At 31.3% G+C, this 18,004-nt stretch overlaps 1 protein-coding gene across 6 annotated transcripts; it reads left to right on the forward strand.

The window, feature by feature from the left end:
* The first annotated feature begins 1,032 nt into the window (after window positions 1-1,032).
* On the forward strand, window positions 1,033-17,491 carry si:rp71-45k5.2 (uncharacterized protein LOC560783 homolog). Of its 6 annotated transcripts, none has more exons than XM_062047173.1 (7): window positions 1,056-1,125; window positions 1,183-1,253; window positions 3,340-3,502; window positions 5,994-6,124; window positions 13,660-13,843; window positions 13,922-14,017; window positions 16,524-17,490. In XM_062047173.1, the coding sequence occupies exons 5-7, from the start codon at window positions 13,727-13,729 to the stop codon at window positions 16,989-16,991; spliced, it is 681 nt and encodes a 226-aa protein (XP_061903157.1). In that variant the 5' UTR covers window positions 1,056-1,125; window positions 1,183-1,253; window positions 3,340-3,502; window positions 5,994-6,124; window positions 13,660-13,726; the 3' UTR covers window positions 16,992-17,490. The 6 variants fall into 6 exon arrangements, with proteins under 6 accessions (XP_061903155.1, XP_061903153.1, XP_061903154.1 ...); XM_062047172.1 differs by having other exon boundaries at window positions 1,065-1,125; window positions 3,275-3,502; XM_062047171.1 differs by having other exon boundaries at window positions 1,033-1,253; window positions 3,275-3,502.
* The last annotated feature ends 513 nt before the right edge of the window (window positions 17,492-18,004 follow it).

The following is an 18,004-nucleotide window of genomic DNA, read 5'->3' on the forward strand; positions in this document are numbered from 1 at the left end:
GATTTTAACTCATCATTATATTTTGAGCCATTACAGTTTTAAAAAACTAATCCTACTAAAAGTATACCCTTTTTGTCAAACCCCTAATTTTTAACAGGTCAACTTTAGATTTATTCGTTGACAAAAAGTTCATTTTCGAAACCCTGTTTTTTAACGCAAACACACAAAATATGCAATATTTTTCTCTGGAAATATTTCAAAGTGGAATATTTGATGTGAAGTGATTGGAGCCTTAAATAGGTCGAAAATTCATAACAACATTGTTTTTAACGCATTTCATTTTTTGAGCAATGACAGATTTAAAGAGAAAAAAACATCCTGCATGGCAGCTTTGTGTTATAAGGGTCAAAATTGCTACTTTTTCTTGTTACATTTCACCTTTTTACTTCACTTTTTGAAATTATTATTACATTATTTTTAACGTGCCACGGGCCACACTTTGGACACGGCTGTTTTAAATAATCCATGTATGAATACACAATTACAGTTTAATAACACTGTGAGGGTTAGAAATAAATAAACAGTTGTTGTTGTTTTTAAATACCTTAATGTGGTTGTTACACATCCTGCACACTCCTAAAAAACCAACAAAATAAATAATTTCAATGCAATTTGATGATTAACAACCGATTGCGATATTTACATTTCAATATAAAACTAAATAAAATACAATCCACATAAAAACAAAACCTGTTAAAGAAAATATAAGTTAAAATAATAGACAAAACTAATTTAAAAAGCCTAATAATTTGGCTTCTCTAAGAGAAATGAATCCAATAAAGACAGACTAAAGATAAAGGCTATATGGATAAAGTAGCCTATGTTCTATTAATAATTTTAAATTGCATTTATTTAACTTTAGGAAGAATTTCATTTCATGTGTAATATAAATTATCTTTTTTCCATATTTCTACTTTTGGGATACATTGTATTTGATCTCTGCCTAGAAATATTATTTCATTAACATATTGACACTGCCAAATAATATTTATTTACATTTGTTGATCTGCTGGCGCGGAACGATGACGACATTACTCTCGAGCGCATGCGTACAGTTGACTAGGTCTACTTGCCTAACGAGGACATTAAAGCCGGTGTCAATGAGATATTGAAAAGTCTAATTTGGTAAGAGTTGACTGAAAATGTGTCACGTTTTATAAGAAGTAACATTGAGTTACTTAGGCATTTCAACTCGATTAAAACTGAACATCGCCACTGCCAGACAAATGAAACTCCTCAGCGCATGCGTAGAGGTGAGTAAGTCTACTTGTTTTACGAGGATAATCCGGTGTTAATGATCTTTTTAAAAGTCTAATTTGGTAATTAGTTCAGTGAAAATGTATCACATTTGGTAAAAAAGTAACATTAAGTCCCTAAAGCCTTTTAACTTTGTTTAAAACTGAACTGTGAAGCATCGACGTTTGCGCACCCACCTGTTGATGAAAACCTCCATGTTGTGCAATGTCGCTGACCAACAGCAGAGGGCGGGAGAGAGCTCACACTCTATCACATCTCAAGTGTCGTGGAAAACTCCTGTAAATTAAATGCATTATATGCGTAAAACTGATTTTTTTGTTTGGTATGATTTAAAAAGATTCGTCATTTTTAATCAAACATTTTATAAATATTTATTGTTAATTTGAACCGATATTAAAATATTTTTGAATATTTTATTCATTATTTATCAAGTGTCATTAAAGGGGTGCAGCTTGTATATAATGCATTTTATGTGTAAAACACATTTTTATTTTGTTGTGATTCAAGAAAAAAAAAATATATATATATATATATATATATATATATATATATATATATATATATATATATATATATATATATATATATATATATATATATATATATATATATATATATATATATATTGGTAATTGTAATCAGTATTAAATGTTTTATTTTGCGTTAAACACATTTTTATTTTGTTCTGATTTTTAAAAAATTATATATATTATATATATATATATAATCTTTTTTATAATTTTAATATTTTAAATCATATACATATATATATATATGACTTAAAATATTACAAATATTTTAATATTTTTATTCATATATATATATATATGAATTAAAATATTTAAAATATTTTTTAGTATTGGTTAAAATTAACACTAAATGTTTTTTAAATTTTTTAAATTTGTTTTATTTTTAAAATGACAATAATTCATTACTAAAAAAAATCTGTAGTGCATTCAGGCGTTTTCCATGACACTTCAAAAATAATGAATAAAATACAACTTTTTATAAATATATAAATATTGATTACGATTAATATTTTTGGTATTTTTTATTATTTAGCACCTGAATAATAATGTATATAATAAAATATTTAAAATAAAATATAAAATATTGATTAAAACTACCAATATATATATATATAAAAAACATTTTTAATCAATATTTTTGATTTGATTTTAAATATTTTATTATATACATTGTTATTTAGGTGTTAAACATTTTTAAAAAATACCAATAATGTTAATCGTAATCAATATTTTTATATTTATAAAAAGTTTATTTTATTCATTATTTTTGAAGTGTCATGGAAAACGCCTGAATGCACTACAGATTTTTTTTGTTATGATTTATTGTCATTTTAAAAATTTCAAAAATGTTTAAAAAATATTTAGTGTTAATTATAACCAATATTAAAAAATATTTTAAATATTTTAATTGTATTAATTATTTATCTTAAAACACAGCGTAAAACATATTATTTTGTTATGATTTTTTAAAATGTATATTGTTAATTTTAATCAATATTTGATTTTTTATTTTGTATAAAACACATTTTTATTTTGTTATGATTTTAAAAATATATACATTGTCAATTGTAATAAGAAAAACAACAAATTTTTAAATAATTTGTTGTGTCCATTATTTATTAGATGTCATGGAAAAAAAAGTACTGAAACGGATATAATTAGTTGAAGTCAGCGTGACTTAAACAACTCCTTTAATTCCTTAATAATGCGGTAAATGTAACACAGAGTGAACATTGTTTTATCGTGCAGTTTTCTCCAACGTGCAGCAAAATACCATAAAACAAACGAAACAGGGAAATGCTACAAATTGAAACAATCTGCAAGATTAAAAAAAGCTAATGCAAAATAAAAATGTTGCAAATGCCAACAAAACAACTGCATGAGAGAAATGCTGCAAGTTGACGGAAAACGAAGGGGCGCCAGAACTACACTACTCTAAGATGAGCATTTCTATCTTGTATCATTTTCTTGTGGTATCTGTTTCATAGTGTTTGGACGTTGCTGCACGATCGCCATCGTAGTGTTTTCATCTCAGCGGCTCGTTCCTTTGCAGAAAGAAACCCATTAGCGCGAACAAAGGGCGCGTTAAAGGAGGTAACGGCCGCTGGAATGTGATGACGACCTGCGGCGCTCGATGACAACAAACGTCTTTGAAAGAAAGGAGGAAAGCATCGCGGCAGTTTGCACCTCATCAGAGCTGCAGACAGAAGATTACGGTAAATACACACACAGTACGCTTGTTTACATTGCACTGCATGTAAAACTGCAAATATATATATTAAAAAAAACAACTACCAATACAATATTTACAGTCATCACAAATAAGTGCATCAAATTTATCCTTTATTCTGATGTCATAGTAATGGACTCGCAATGATATTGTTGAACTTTATTTTACTGAACTCCATGACAGTATTAGTAGTTTTTTAAGTGCATTACTTTAAAATATATATATATATATATATATATATATATATATATATATATATATATATATATATATATATATATATATATATAATCATAACTAAATATATTTTTAAAAAAATGTAAAACTGGCAATTGTATTTTATTATAGTGAAAAATAAACACCTTAAAAATATATTTTATAGTGCAAAACTAGATGACTTTTTTAATACTGTTTAAAAAAATATATATATATATATATATATATATATATATATATATATATATTGGTATTTTTATTTTGAATATTTTATTGTATCCATTATTATTTAGGTTTTAAACAATTAAAAAATACAAATATTGTTAATTCTAATCAATATATATATTTTTATGAAAAGTTTATTTTATTCATTATTTCTCAAGTGTCATGGAAAACACCTGAATACACTACAGATTTTTTTTGTTTAGGATTTATTGTAATTTTTAATCAAAAATGTAAAGACTTATGTATTGTTCATTTCAACCAATATTAAAACATATTTTATATATTTTATTTGGTTAATTATTTATCAAGTGTAAAATTGTGTTAAAAAATACATATATATATATATATATGTATATATATATATGTACGTACATACATACATACATGTATGTATGTTTTATATATACATATATATATATATATACATATATATATATATATATATATATATATATATATATACATATATATATATATATATATATATATATATATATATATATATATATATATATATATATATATATATATATATATATATATATATATATATACATATATTTCCGTCAGATTATTACATGTAAAATTACTTTACTGAACTCCACGAAAGTATGTGTATTTTTTTAAATACAGTACTTAAAAAAACATATATGTTATTATATTTACAATACCGTATATATCATAATTACATTTCAAATAATAATAACAGTAAAATATATTTATATTGGCAATTTATTTTTTAGTTTGCTTAAAAACAAACATATTAGGAAAAACTAGGGGGATTTATTTTTTATTTTTTAATATGAATGTTTTCCTGTCAAATTTAATCCAACATTATTATTGCACATAATCTTATTTTACTGAGGTTCATTTGACTTAATTACATGAAAGTGACTGTAAAAAAAAATTGAAATTGTTTCACATTTTTTTAGTTCACTGAATAAAAAACTTTAAATACACATTTTATATTGCAATATTTTTTTGGGATTGTTTTTAATATTTTTCTGTGAAACGTAATCCGACATTATTATTACTTCTAAAATAATTTTTACTGAACTCCATGAAAATACTAGTTTAAAAAAATAGAATAAAAATACAATATATATATATCATTTTTTAGTTCACTGAAATATAAACACCTTAAATATACATATTTAATATGTATAAATATATATCAATATGTTATATTATTTTTTAATATTCTTTTTCTTCTATATTTAATCCAACGTTATTACTTAACAATTATTTTACTAAACTCCACGAAAGTACTCATAAAATATATATATAAAAAAATACTTTACTATAAACACCTTAAATATACATCTTATATTGCAAAATAGTTTTTTATTATTTTTTTAAATATTTGTAATATTCTTTTTCTATGAAATTTAATCCAACATTATTACTTATAAAATTATTAAAACTTCATTAAAGTACTAGTAAATATGTATGTATATATATGTATATATATATATATATATATATATATATATATATATATATATATATATATATATATATATATATATATATATATATATATATATATATATATTTGTTTATTTATAATTTTGTTATTTTGTTATTTCACTGAAATAATAACACATTAAAAACATTTAATACGGCAAAAATAGGCAAAAAGAAAAACAAATTGTAGTATTAATTTTTTTCCTGTCACTTCTAATTGGGCATTATCATTCCATGTATAATTGGATATGAAAGTAGTACTAAAAAACAACAACTGTATTTTAAAATGTTTTTTAATACTTTTTCTGTCAAATTTAACCCCACATTATTATTACAGATAGAATTATTTTGAAATATAAATAATAAAGCTAGTCCTTACAACGTATATTAATGTTTAAAATTCTGTATAAAAGCATATTATGAGGATGTAAAATACAGCATAAATGAAAAGTAAAGCCAGTTTCTCCACCTTTGCATGCAAATGAGAGCTGCAGCTCTGCTCCGTCGTTGCCTTGTTTTGTACGACCTGTTTTGTGTTTTTAACGCGCTTTCCTGCACGCCGCACAAAGGAACGGGGATCAGCAGGGATGCGAACGCCGACGAGCGTCGGCTTTGACGTGCAAACGCTTGCGGCGCGATGAGATGGCTCATCAGGAATGTCCGCTCTCCCCACCAAAGAAACAGCGGCAGGTTGCAACAGGTAGATGGAAACGCACACCTGAGGGTTATTTTGCAATCAGCCTGACGGTGTATTTGTTGTCAAGTCATCTTCTGCCGGTGAGTGTTGTCAAATGTGGTTCAATGTCAAAAAGGCAGTCGATCCTATACAAACGTTCCATTCAAAAATGGCCATTTTTAAAAATACATTATTAGTTAGTTTGACGGGCACTAGGAGATAGATACCGTAATTTCCGGACTATAAGCCGCACCTGACTATAAGCCGCACCAGCTAAATTTAGGGGAAAATACAGATTGCTCCATATATAAGCCGCACCCTTGTATAAGCCGCAGGGACCAGAACGAGGGGAAAAAGTAGCGGCTTATAGTCCGGAAATTACGGTAATCATTTAAAAATGTTTATTGTGGTGCTTCTTCTAAGCTGCATCATTCTGAAGGCTGTTTCAAATATTTAGGTGGCTTTATTCATCAACATAACAACAATATTTACCAAACGTGCCTCTCATCTTAAAATGGCATTTTTTCAATGGAACTCTTGTATTGGACCTCATAAAAATGTCTAAAAGGCAGGCGATCCTATACAAATGTTCCATTCAAAAATGGCCATTTTTAAAAAGACAATATTAGTTAGTTTGACGGGCACTAAGAAAGAGATAAACATTTTAAAATGTTTATTGTTTGTGCTTCTTCTCAGCTGCATCATTCTGAAGGCTGTTTCAAAAATTTAGGAGGCTTTATTCATCGACATAACAACAATATTTACCATCTGTACCTCTCATTTTAAAATGGCATTTTTTCAATGGGACTCTTGTATTGGACCTCATAAAAATTTCTAAAAGGCAGTCGATCCTATACAAATGTTCCATTCAAAAATGGCCATTTTTAAAAAGACAATATTAGTTAGTTTGACGGGCACTAAGAAAGAGATAAACATTTTAAAATGTTTATTGTTTGTGCTTCTTCTCAGCTGCATCATTCTGAAGGCTGTTTCAAAAATTTAGGAGGCTTTATTCATCGACATAACAACAATATTTACCAAACGGGCCTCTCATCTTAAAATGGCGTTTTTTCGATGGAACTCTTGTATTGGACCTCATAAAAATGTCTAAAAGGCAGGCGATCCTATACAAATGTTCCATTCAAAAATGGCCATTTTTAAAAAGAGGGTATTAGTTAGTTTGACGGACACTAGGAGTGAAATATTCATTTAAAAATGTTTATTGTTTGTGCTTCTTCTAAGCTGCATCATTCTGAAGGCTGTTTCAATTATTTAGGTGGCTTTATTCATCAACATAACAACAATATTTACCATATGTACCTCTCATTTTAAAATGGCATTTTTTCAATGGAACTCTTGTATTGGACCTCATAAAAATGTATAAAATGCAGTCGATCCTATACAAATGTTCCATTCAAAAATGGCCATTTTTAAAAAGACAATATTAGTTAGTTTGACGGGCACTAAGAAAGAGATAAACATTTTAAAATGTTTATTGTTTGTGCTTCTTCTAAGCTGCATCATTCTGAAGGCTGTTTCAAATATTTAGGTGGCTTTATTCATCGACATAACAACAATATTTACCAAACGTGCCTCTCATCTTAAAATGGCATTTTTTCAATGGAACTCTTGTATTGGACCTCATAAAAATGTCAAAAAGGCAGGCGATCCTATACAAATGTTCCATTCAAAAATGGCCATTTTTAAAAAGACAATATTAGTTAGTTTGACGGGCACTAAGAAAGAGATAAACATTTTAAAATGTTTATTGTTTGTGCTTCTTCTCAGCTGCATCATTCTGAAGGCTTTTTTCAATTATTTAGGAGGCTTTATTCATCGACATAACAACAATATTTACCAAACGGGCCTCTCATCTTAAAATGGCGTTTTTTCGATGGAACTCTTGTATTGGACCTCATAAAAATGTCTAAAAGGCAGGCGATCCTATACAAATGTTCCATTCAAAAATGGCCATTTTTAAAAAGAGGGTATTAGTTAGTTTGACGGACACTAAGAAAGAGATAAACATTTTAAAATGTTTATTGTTTGTGCTTCTTCTCAGCTGCATCATTCTGAAGGCTTTTTTCAATTATTTAGGAGGCTTTATTCATCGACATAACAACAATATTTACCAAACGGGCCTCTCATCTTAAAATGGCGTTTTTTCGATGGAACTCTTGTATTGGACCTCATAAAAATGTCTAAAAGGCAGGCGATCCTATACAAATGTTCCATTCAAAAATGGCCATTTTTAAAAAGAGGGTATTAGTTAGTTTGACGGACACTAGGAGTGAAATATTCATTTAAAAATGTTTATTGTGGTGCTTCTTCTCAGCTGCATCATTCTGAAGGCTGTTTCAATTATTTAGGTGGCTTTATTCATCAACATAACAACAATATTTACCATATGTACCTCTCATTTTAAAATGGTATTTTTTCAATGGAACTCTTGTATTGGACCTCATAAAAATGTCAAAAAGGCAGGCGATCCTATACAAATGTTCCATTCAAAAATGGGCATTTTTAAAAAGACAATATTAGTGAGTTTGACGGGCACTAAGAAAGAGATAAACATTTTAAAATGTTTATTGTTTGTGCTTCTTCTAAGCTGCATCATTCTGAAGGCTGTTTCAAATATTTAGGTGGCTTTATTCATCGACACAACAACAATATTTACCAAACGTGCCTCTCATCTTAAAATGGCATTTTTTCAATGGAACTCTTATATTGGACCTTGTAAACATGTCTAAAAGGCAGGCGATCCTATACAAATGTTCCATTCAAAAATGGCCATTTTTAAAAAGAGGGTATTAGTTAGTTTGACGGGCACTAGGAGGGAAATAATCATTTTTAAAATGTTTATTGTTTGTGCTTCTTCTAAGCTGCATCATTCTGAAGGCTGTTTCAATTATTTAGGTGGCTTTATTCATCGACATAATAATATTTACCATATGTACCTCTCATTTTAAAATGGCATTTTTTCAATGGAACTCTTGTGTTGGACCTCATAAAAATTTCTAAAAGGCAGTCGATCCTATACAAATGTTCCATTCAAAAATGGCCATTTTTAAAAAGACAATATTAGTTAGTTTGACGGGCACTAAGAAAGAGATAAACATTTTAAAATGTTTATTTTTTGTGCTTCTTCTAAGCTGCATCATTCTGAAGGCTGTTTCAAAAATTTAGGAGGCTTTATTCATCGACATAACAACAATATTTACCAAACGGGCCTCTCATCTTAAAATGGCATTTTTTCGATGGAACTCTTGTATTGGACCTCATAAAAATGTCTAAAAGGCAGGCGATCCTATACAAATGTTCCATTCAAAAATGGCCATTTTTAAAAAGAGGGTATTAGTTAGTTTGACGGACACTAGGAGTGAAATATTCCTTTTAAAATGTTTATTGTGGTGCTTCTTCTCAGCTGCATCATTCTGAAGGCTGTTTCAATTATTTAGGTGGCTTTATTCATCAACATAACAACAATATTTACCATATGTACCTCTCATTTTAAAATGGTATTTTTTCAATGGAACTCTTGTATTGGACCTCATAAAAATGTCAAAAAGGCAGGCGATCCTATACAAATGTTCCATTCAAAAATGGGCATTTTTAAAAAGACAATATTAGTGAGTTTGACGGGCACTAAGAAAGAGATAAACATTTTAAAATGTTTATTGTTTGTGCTTCTTCTAAGCTGCATCATTCTGAAGGCTGTTTCAAAAATTTAGGAGGCTTTATTCATCGACATAACAACAATATTTACCAAACGGGCCTCTCATCTTAAAATGGCGTTTTTTCGATGGAACTCTTGTATTGGACCTCATAAAAATGTCTAAAAGGCAGGCGATCCTATACAAATGTTCCATTAAAAAATGGCCATTTTTAAAAAGAGGGTATTAGTTAGTTTGACGGACACTAGGAGTGAAATATTCATTTAAAAATGTTTATTGTGGTGCTTCTTCTCAGCTGCATCATTCTGAAGGCTGTTTCAATTATTTAGGTGGCTTTATTCATCAACATAACAACAATATTTACCATATGTACCTCTCATTTTAAAATGGTATTTTTTCAATGGAACTCTTGTATTGGACCTCATAAAAATGTCAAAAAGGCAGGCGATCCTATACAAATGTTCCATTCAAAAATGGGCATTTTTAAAAAGACAATATTAGTGAGTTTGACGGGCACTAAGAAAGAGAAACATTTTAAATGTTTATTGTTTGTGCTTCTTCTCAGCTGCATCATTCTGAAGGCTGTTTCAAAAATTTAGGAGGCTTTATTCATTGACATAACAACAATATTTACCATATGTACCTCTCATTTTAAAATGGCATTTTTTCAATGGAACTCTTGTATTGGACCTCATAAAAATTTCTAAAAGGCAGTCGATCCTATACAAATGTTCCATTCAAAAATGGCCATTTTTAAAAATACATTATTAGTTAGTTTGACGGGCACTAGGAGATAGATAATCATTTAAAAATGTTTATTGTGGTGCTTATTCTAAGCGGCATCATTCTGAAGGCTGTTTCAAATATTTAGGTGGCTTTATTCATCGACATAACAACAATATTTACCAAACGTGCCTCTCATCTTAAAATGGCATTTTTTCAATGGAACTCTTGTATTGGACCTCATAAAAATGTCAAAAAGGCAGGCGATCCTATACAAATGTTCCATTCAAAAATGGCCATTTTTAAAAAGACAATATTAGTTAGTTTGACGGGCACTAAGAAAGAGATAAACATTTTAAAATGTTTATTGTTTGTGCTTCTTCTAAGCTGCATCATTCTGAAGGCTGTTTCAAATATTTAGGTGGCTTTATTCATCGACATAACAACAATATTTACCATATGTACCTCTCATTTTAAAATGGCATTTTTTCAATGGGACTCTTGTATTGGACCTCATAAAAATTTCTAAAAGGCAGTCGATCCTATACAAATGTTCCATTCAAAAATGGCCATTTTTAAAAAGACAATATTAGTTAGTTTGACGGGCACTAAGAAAGAGATAAACATTTTAAAATGTTTATTGTTTGTGCTTCTTCTCAGCTGCATCATTCTGAAGGCTTTTTTCAATTATTTAGGAGGCTTTATTCATCGACATAACAACAATATTTACCAAACGGGCCTCTCATCTTAAAATGGCGTTTTTTCGATGGAACTCTTGTATTGGACCTCATAAAAATGTCTAAAAGGCAGGCGATCCTATACAAATGTTCCATTCAAAAATGGCCATTTTTAAAAAGAGGGTATTAGTTAGTTTGACGGACACTAGGAGTGAAATATTCATTTAAAAATGTTTATTGTGGTGCTTCTTCTCAGCTGCATCATTCTGAAGGCTGTTTCAATTATTTAGGTGGCTTTATTCATCAACATAACAACAATATTTACCATATGTACCTCTCATTTTAAAATGGTATTTTTTCAATGGAACTCTTGTATTGGACCTCATAAAAATGTCAAAAAGGCAGGCGATCCTATACAAATGTTCCATTCAAAAATGGGCATTTTTAAAAAGACAATATTAGTGAGTTTGACGGGCACTAAGAAAGAGAAACATTTTAAATGTTTATTGTTTGTGCTTCTTCTCAGCTGCATCATTCTGAAGGCTGTTTCAAAAATTTAGGAGGCTTTATTCATTGACATAACAACAATATTTACCATATGTACCTCTCATTTTAAAATGGCATTTTTTCAATGGAACTCTTGTATTGGACCTCATAAAAATTTCTAAAAGGCAGTCGATCCTATACAAATGTTCCATTCAAAAATGGCCATTTTTAAAAAGACAATATTAGTTAGTTTGACGGGCACTAAGAAAGAGATAAACATTTTAAAATGTTTATTTTTTGTGCTTCTTCTAAGCTGCATCATTCTGAAGGCTGTTTCAAAAATTTAGGAGGCTTTATTCATCGACATAACAACAATATTTACCAAACGGGCCTCTCATCTTAAAATGGCGTTTTTTCGATGGAACTCTTGTATTGGACGTCATAAAAATGTCTAAAAGGCAGGCGATCCTATACAAATGTTCCATTCAAAAATGGCCATTTTTAAAAAGAGGGTATTAGTTAGTTTGACGGACACTAGGAGTGAAATATTCATTTAAAAATGTTTATTGTGGTGCTTCTTCTCAGCTGCATCATTCTGAAGGCTGTTTCAATTATTTAGGTGGCTTTATTCATCGACATAATAATATTTACCATATGTACCTCTCATTTTAAAATGGCATTTTTTCAATGGAACTCTTGTATTGGACCTCATAAAAATTTCTAAAAGGCAGTCGATCCTATACAAATGTTCCATTCAAAAATGGCCATTTTTAAAAAGACAATATTAGTTAGTTTGACGGGCACTAAGAAAGAGATAAACATTTTAAAATGTTTATTTTTTGTGCTTCTTCTCAGCTGCATCATTCTGAAGGCTGTTTCAAAAATTTAGGAGGCTTTATTCATCGACATAACAACAATATTTACCAAACGGGCCTCTCATCTTAAAATGGCGTTTTTTCGATGGAACTCTTGTATTGGACGTCATAAAAATGTCTAAAAGGCAGGCGATCCTATACAAATGTTCCATTCAAAAATGGCCATTTTTAAAAAGAGGGTATTAGTTAGTTTGACGGACACTAGGAGTGAAATATTCATTTAAAAATGTTTATTGTGGTGCTTCTTCTCAGCTGCATCATTCTGAAGGCTGTTTCAATTATTTAGGTGGCTTTATTCATCAACATAATAATATTTACCATATGTACCTCTCATTTTAAAATGGCATTTTTTCAATGGAACTCTTGTATTGGACCTCATAAAAATTTCTAAAAGGCAGTCGATCCTATACAAATGTTCCATTCAAAAATGGCCATTTTTAAAAAGACAATATTAGTTAGTTTGACGGGCACTAAGAAAGAGATAAACATTTTAAAATGTTTATTGTTTGTGCTTCTTCTCAGCTGCATCATTCTGAAGGCTTTTTTCAATTATTTAGGAGGCTTTATTCATCGACATAACAACAATATTTACCATATGTACCTCTCATCTTAAAAGGGCATTTTTTCAATGGAACTCTTGTATTGGACCTCATAAAAATGTCTAAAAGGCAGTCGATCCTATACAAATGTTCCATTCAAAAATGGCCATTTTTAAAAAGACAATATTAGTTTTTAAAAAGAGGATATTAGTTAGTTTGACAGGCACTAGGAGTGAAATAATCATTTAAAAATGTTTATTGTGGTGCTTCTTCTAAGCTGCATCATTCTGAAGGCTGTTTCAAATATTTAGGTGGCTTTATTCATCGACATAACAACAATATTTACCAAACGGGCCTCTCATCTTAAAATGGCATTTTTTCAATGGAACTCTTGTATTGGACCTTACAAAAAAGTGTGTTTACCTACATTTTGGACCAGGTTTGCTTTTGTTGTGTACTTAAAAAAAACACCAAGACATGCTGATGAGCTGCACTAACGACACATTTGAGTGTGAATGGCTGCCCATTGCTGAATTTCCCCCAGGGATCAATAAAGTACTTTCTATTCCATTCTATTCTATTAAGACCCCTCCTTTTGTCCCGGCGGGTCTTATAAAGCCCAGCCTACCTGAGAGGGTCCAGACTGTCCACCATGCAGACCACCAGAGACAAGTCCCCGGGCGACGTGTTTCAGAGGAGCACCACCAACTTGGCCAGGATCGCCGTCATCCTGCAGGCCGCGCCGGACAAAATGCTCACCTTTGCGCAGGTAAAAGAACAAAACTTTTGTTTTTTCAGGACAAAACTTTCTGTGCTCACTTCCTTTTCTCCTTTCCCGCCTGGGAAGTTGATGGACAGGCTGGCGCCGCTCCTACCGGGAGACAGGAAGTCCGTGGACAACAACATCAGGGTGTGTTTGTCCATCAACAATTGTTTTGTCAAGGTAAGGACCGCACAGGTCATGCTTTTATTTTGAAGGGTGGAATATTAGCATAAACAGTCAAACAGAACCACGAAAAATAAGCATGAAAAACATTGACTAGCGCTAATAAATTAAATAAACTGCATTTCCTGGTATTTAAGTATCATTATCACTGGAGGACGAGGCCAAACGTCCCATGCAGGCATGCTGATAGGTGAGCTAGCCGCTAAGCTAGCTTGAAACAAGAGATGAAATGAGCGCGTCAAAGTGCAGCTGCAGCAGGATATTAACAAAATAAGAGTCTCGAGAGGGTACGATATAACAGGAGGATGGATACATCCATGAACTGGTGGCGTCGATACCAAGGGTAGTATCAGTATTTCATCGATACATGTTGTTGAGTAGATGTTGTTGTTTACTTATTGGCTTTGTTTTGATCAGATAGTTCTATGATGGTGTTGATATTGTTACTCGGTCAAAAAAGTTACAGTTAAGACATGGTATCAGTGTTGGTAGCGATATCAGTCATGAATGATCGGCAGCGTAAGACCCGAATCGGAACGCTAACCTAATTTTTGTGGTATTTTTTTTATTTTATTTGCGATACCCACAAGCCATGATATTTCATTAAGTTAAGCCCGTGCGGACACGTTTGTTACCGGATTCCTTTGAAACCTGAAAACATTGTGTGCATAAATGGACACTTGTTTGTATTGACCAATGTGATATTATTTGATTCATTATTACGTGCGTCTAGCTGGTGTGCTACTGTGTGCTTAGCTGTGGTGTAGCTGCTAGCTCCTCGTAGCCCAGCGTGTTTCCCCTTTTCCAGACCACTTGGAATGAATAGAAGAAATGGTGTGCTTGTTGGAGGACATTAAGATGTTAACTGGGCTGTAGACTGCCGTATCGCACATTTCACACGCAAGTCGATATCAGCCAATGCTTGTTTCTTTGCTGATATCAGACCGATACTTGTTTTTTTGGCTGATATCAGACGGATACTTGTTTCTTTGCTGATATCAGACCGATACCTGTTTTTTTGGCTGATATCAGACGGATACTTGTTTATTTGCTGATATCAGACCAATAGTTGTTCCTTTGCTGATATCAGACCGATACTTGTTTTTTGACAGATATCAGACGGATACTTGTTTATTTGCTGATATCAGACCGATACTTGTTTTTTTTGCTAATATCAGACCGATACTTGTTTTTTTGCTAATATCAGACCGACACTTGTTTTTTTGCTAATATCAGACCGACACTTGTTTATTTGGCTGATATCAGACCGACACTTGTTTCTTTGCTGATATCAGACCGATACTTGTTTTTTTTATGATATCAGACCGACACTTGTTTTTTTGCTAATATCAGACCGACACTTGTTTATTTGGCTGATATCAGACCGACACTTGTTTCTTTGCTGATATCAGACCTATACTTGTTTTTTTTATGATAACAGACCGATACTTGTTTTTTCTGCTGATATCAGACCGATACTTGTTTCTTTGCTGATATCAGACCGATACTTGTTTTTTTGGCTGATATCAGACAGATACTTGTTTATTTGCTGATATCAGACCGATACTTGTTTTTCTGCTAATATCAGACCGATACTTGTTTTTTGCTAATATCAGACCGATACTTGTTTTTTTTGCTAATATCAGACCAATACGTGTTTTTTTTCTCTGATATCAGACAATACTTGTTTATTTGCTAATATCAGACCGATACTTGTTTTTTTGGCTGATATCAGACGAATACTTGTTTTTTTGCTAATATCAGACTGATACTTGTTATTTTGCTGATATTAGACCAACACTTGTTTTTTTCGCTAATATCAGACCAATACTTGTTTTTTTGCTAATATCAGACGGACACTTGTTTCTTTGCTAATATCAGACCGATACTTGTTTTTTTGCTAATATTAGACCGATACTTGTTTTTTTGCTAATATCAGACCGATACTTGTTTTTTTGCTAATATCAGATCAATACTTGTTTTTTTGCTAATATCAGACCGACACTTGTTTCTTTCCTAATATCGACCGATACTTCTTTTTTTTTAATGATATCAGACGGATACTTGTTTTTTTTGCTAATATCAGACCGATACTTGTTTTTTCTGATATCAGCTAATACTTTTTTTGCTAATATCAGACCGATACTTGTTTTTTTTGGCTGATAACAGACGATACTTGTTTTTTGCTGATATCAGCTAATACTTGTTTTTTTTGCTGATATCAGACCGATACTTGTTTTTTTGCTGATATCAGACCGATACTTGTTTTTTGCTTATATCAGCTAATACTTGTTATTTTTGCTGATATCAGACCGATACTTGTTTTTTTGCTGATATCAGACCGATACTTGTTTTTTTGCTGAGATCAGACCGGTATCGTATGCAGACATTCTTTGTGTTATGTTGATATTGGAAAAGGTGTGGCTGCTGTAGATGACTATTAGGTATGTTGGCTGTAGGCAACCCCCCGAGCTTGTCAACATCTGTTGTCCCCCTCCCTCAGATTCCAATGGACCCCAACTCTGTGGACAGCAGGAGAAATTTCTGGAAGCTGGACCTGGGTCAGATCAGCGGTAAAATGGTGCGCCGTCACTTTAAGAACCTCCTGGACTTCTTCCCGGAGCTGGCCCCCGGGGGGCGGAACGCGGAGAATGTCCCCCGGCCCCCCGAGAAGAGCCCCCGCGACTCGGTCCAGATCAGCTGCGAGGTCAAGTTCAGCAGCCCGTTCTCCATCGAGTCCCTCCTGAAGCGGGACAGCCCCGCCCCCGCCCCCGCGCGGCCCCAGAGGAGGGACCCCGAGGAGCGCTCCTTCACAGGAAGTCCAGCAGGGGGCAGCACCAGGGACAACTGGAGGACGCCAGCCCAGCCGGTCTTCCCGCCGTACCCCAGACCGGGAGGCGGTCCGTACCTCAACAACAGTCACCATCCTTACGCCGCCTTCGCCCATGATGCCCGCCGCTTCCGTTTGTGACCACGCCCCTTTTTTTTTTTTTTTTTCCAAGTCCAAGTTGCACTTTTCTATGTTTCATGTTGAAGATGCAGGACGTGTTTTTGTGCTCACAAGCAGACCTGCACTATTTTTCTATTTATCGTTGCAGGCTCCGCCCCTTTTCCTTCTGGATTGTTGTTACCAAAATAAATGTTTGTTCAGCTCCTCAAGTCAACCATTCACTTCATCACATCCGCTCCTGAGGAACATTAACTCAGTCTAGTCGCACAAACATTCCTCCTCTAAATAACTATTCACGGCTTTGAGAAGTTAAATGTTTAAAAAAAGGATTTCCATGGAAATGTGTGTGACACAGATTTGTATTTGGTTATAATCAAATATATATTTATATATATTTTAATCTGAATTTCAATGTTCAACTTTTTTCTTTCAAATATTTTATTTTAGTTATTATTTCTCAACTGTCATGGAAAACGCCTGTAAATAAAATGCATTTTATGCAAAAACCAATTTTATTTTTTTTAATGAAAAATGGAAGTTTTTTTTCATAATACATTTTTTATTTTGCGTAAAAAACCATGTATATTTTATGATTTTTTTTAAATTTGATTAATTCTAATCAATATTTATATATTTTTTTTAAAGTTCATTTTAAATATTTTATTTCAGTCATTTTTCAAGTGTCATGGAAAACTTGTAAATCAAATGTATTTTATGTGAAAACCATTTTTTTTATGATTTAAAAAATAGAAGTTATTTTTAATCAATATTAAATTTATGTTGATTAAAAAAAAAATTGTAATCAATATTTATATATTTTTTAAGTTTATTTTAAATATTTAATTTTACTCATTATTTCTCAACTGTCATGGAAAACGCCTGTAAATAAAATGCATTTTGTGCGGAAAAAAAAAAAAATTTAAATGAAAAATGGAAGTTTTTTTTCATATTAAATTTTTTTATTTTGCGTAAAAAACATTTACTGTAGTTATTTTGAAAAAAAATTATTAATTCTAATCAATATTTATATATAT

The sequence above is a fragment of the Entelurus aequoreus genome, linkage group LG05 (assembly GCF_033978785.1).
Source record: "Entelurus aequoreus isolate RoL-2023_Sb linkage group LG05, RoL_Eaeq_v1.1, whole genome shotgun sequence".
Taxonomy (NCBI): Eukaryota; Metazoa; Chordata; class Actinopteri; order Syngnathiformes; family Syngnathidae; genus Entelurus; species Entelurus aequoreus.

Excerpts from the sequence above, each read along its gene's own strand:
- si:rp71-45k5.2 (XM_062047171.1), top strand. The coding sequence starts at position 13,727 with ATGCAGACCACCAGAGACAAGTCCCCGGGCGACGTGTTTCAGAGGAGC. Across the intron at positions 13,844-13,921 it reads AAATGCTCACCTTTGCGCAG|TTGATGGACAGGCTGGCGCC; the intron begins GTAAAAGAACAA and ends CCGCCTGGGAAG. Across the intron at positions 14,018-16,523 it reads TCAACAATTGTTTTGTCAAG|ATTCCAATGGACCCCAACTC; the intron begins GTAAGGACCGCA and ends CCCCTCCCTCAG.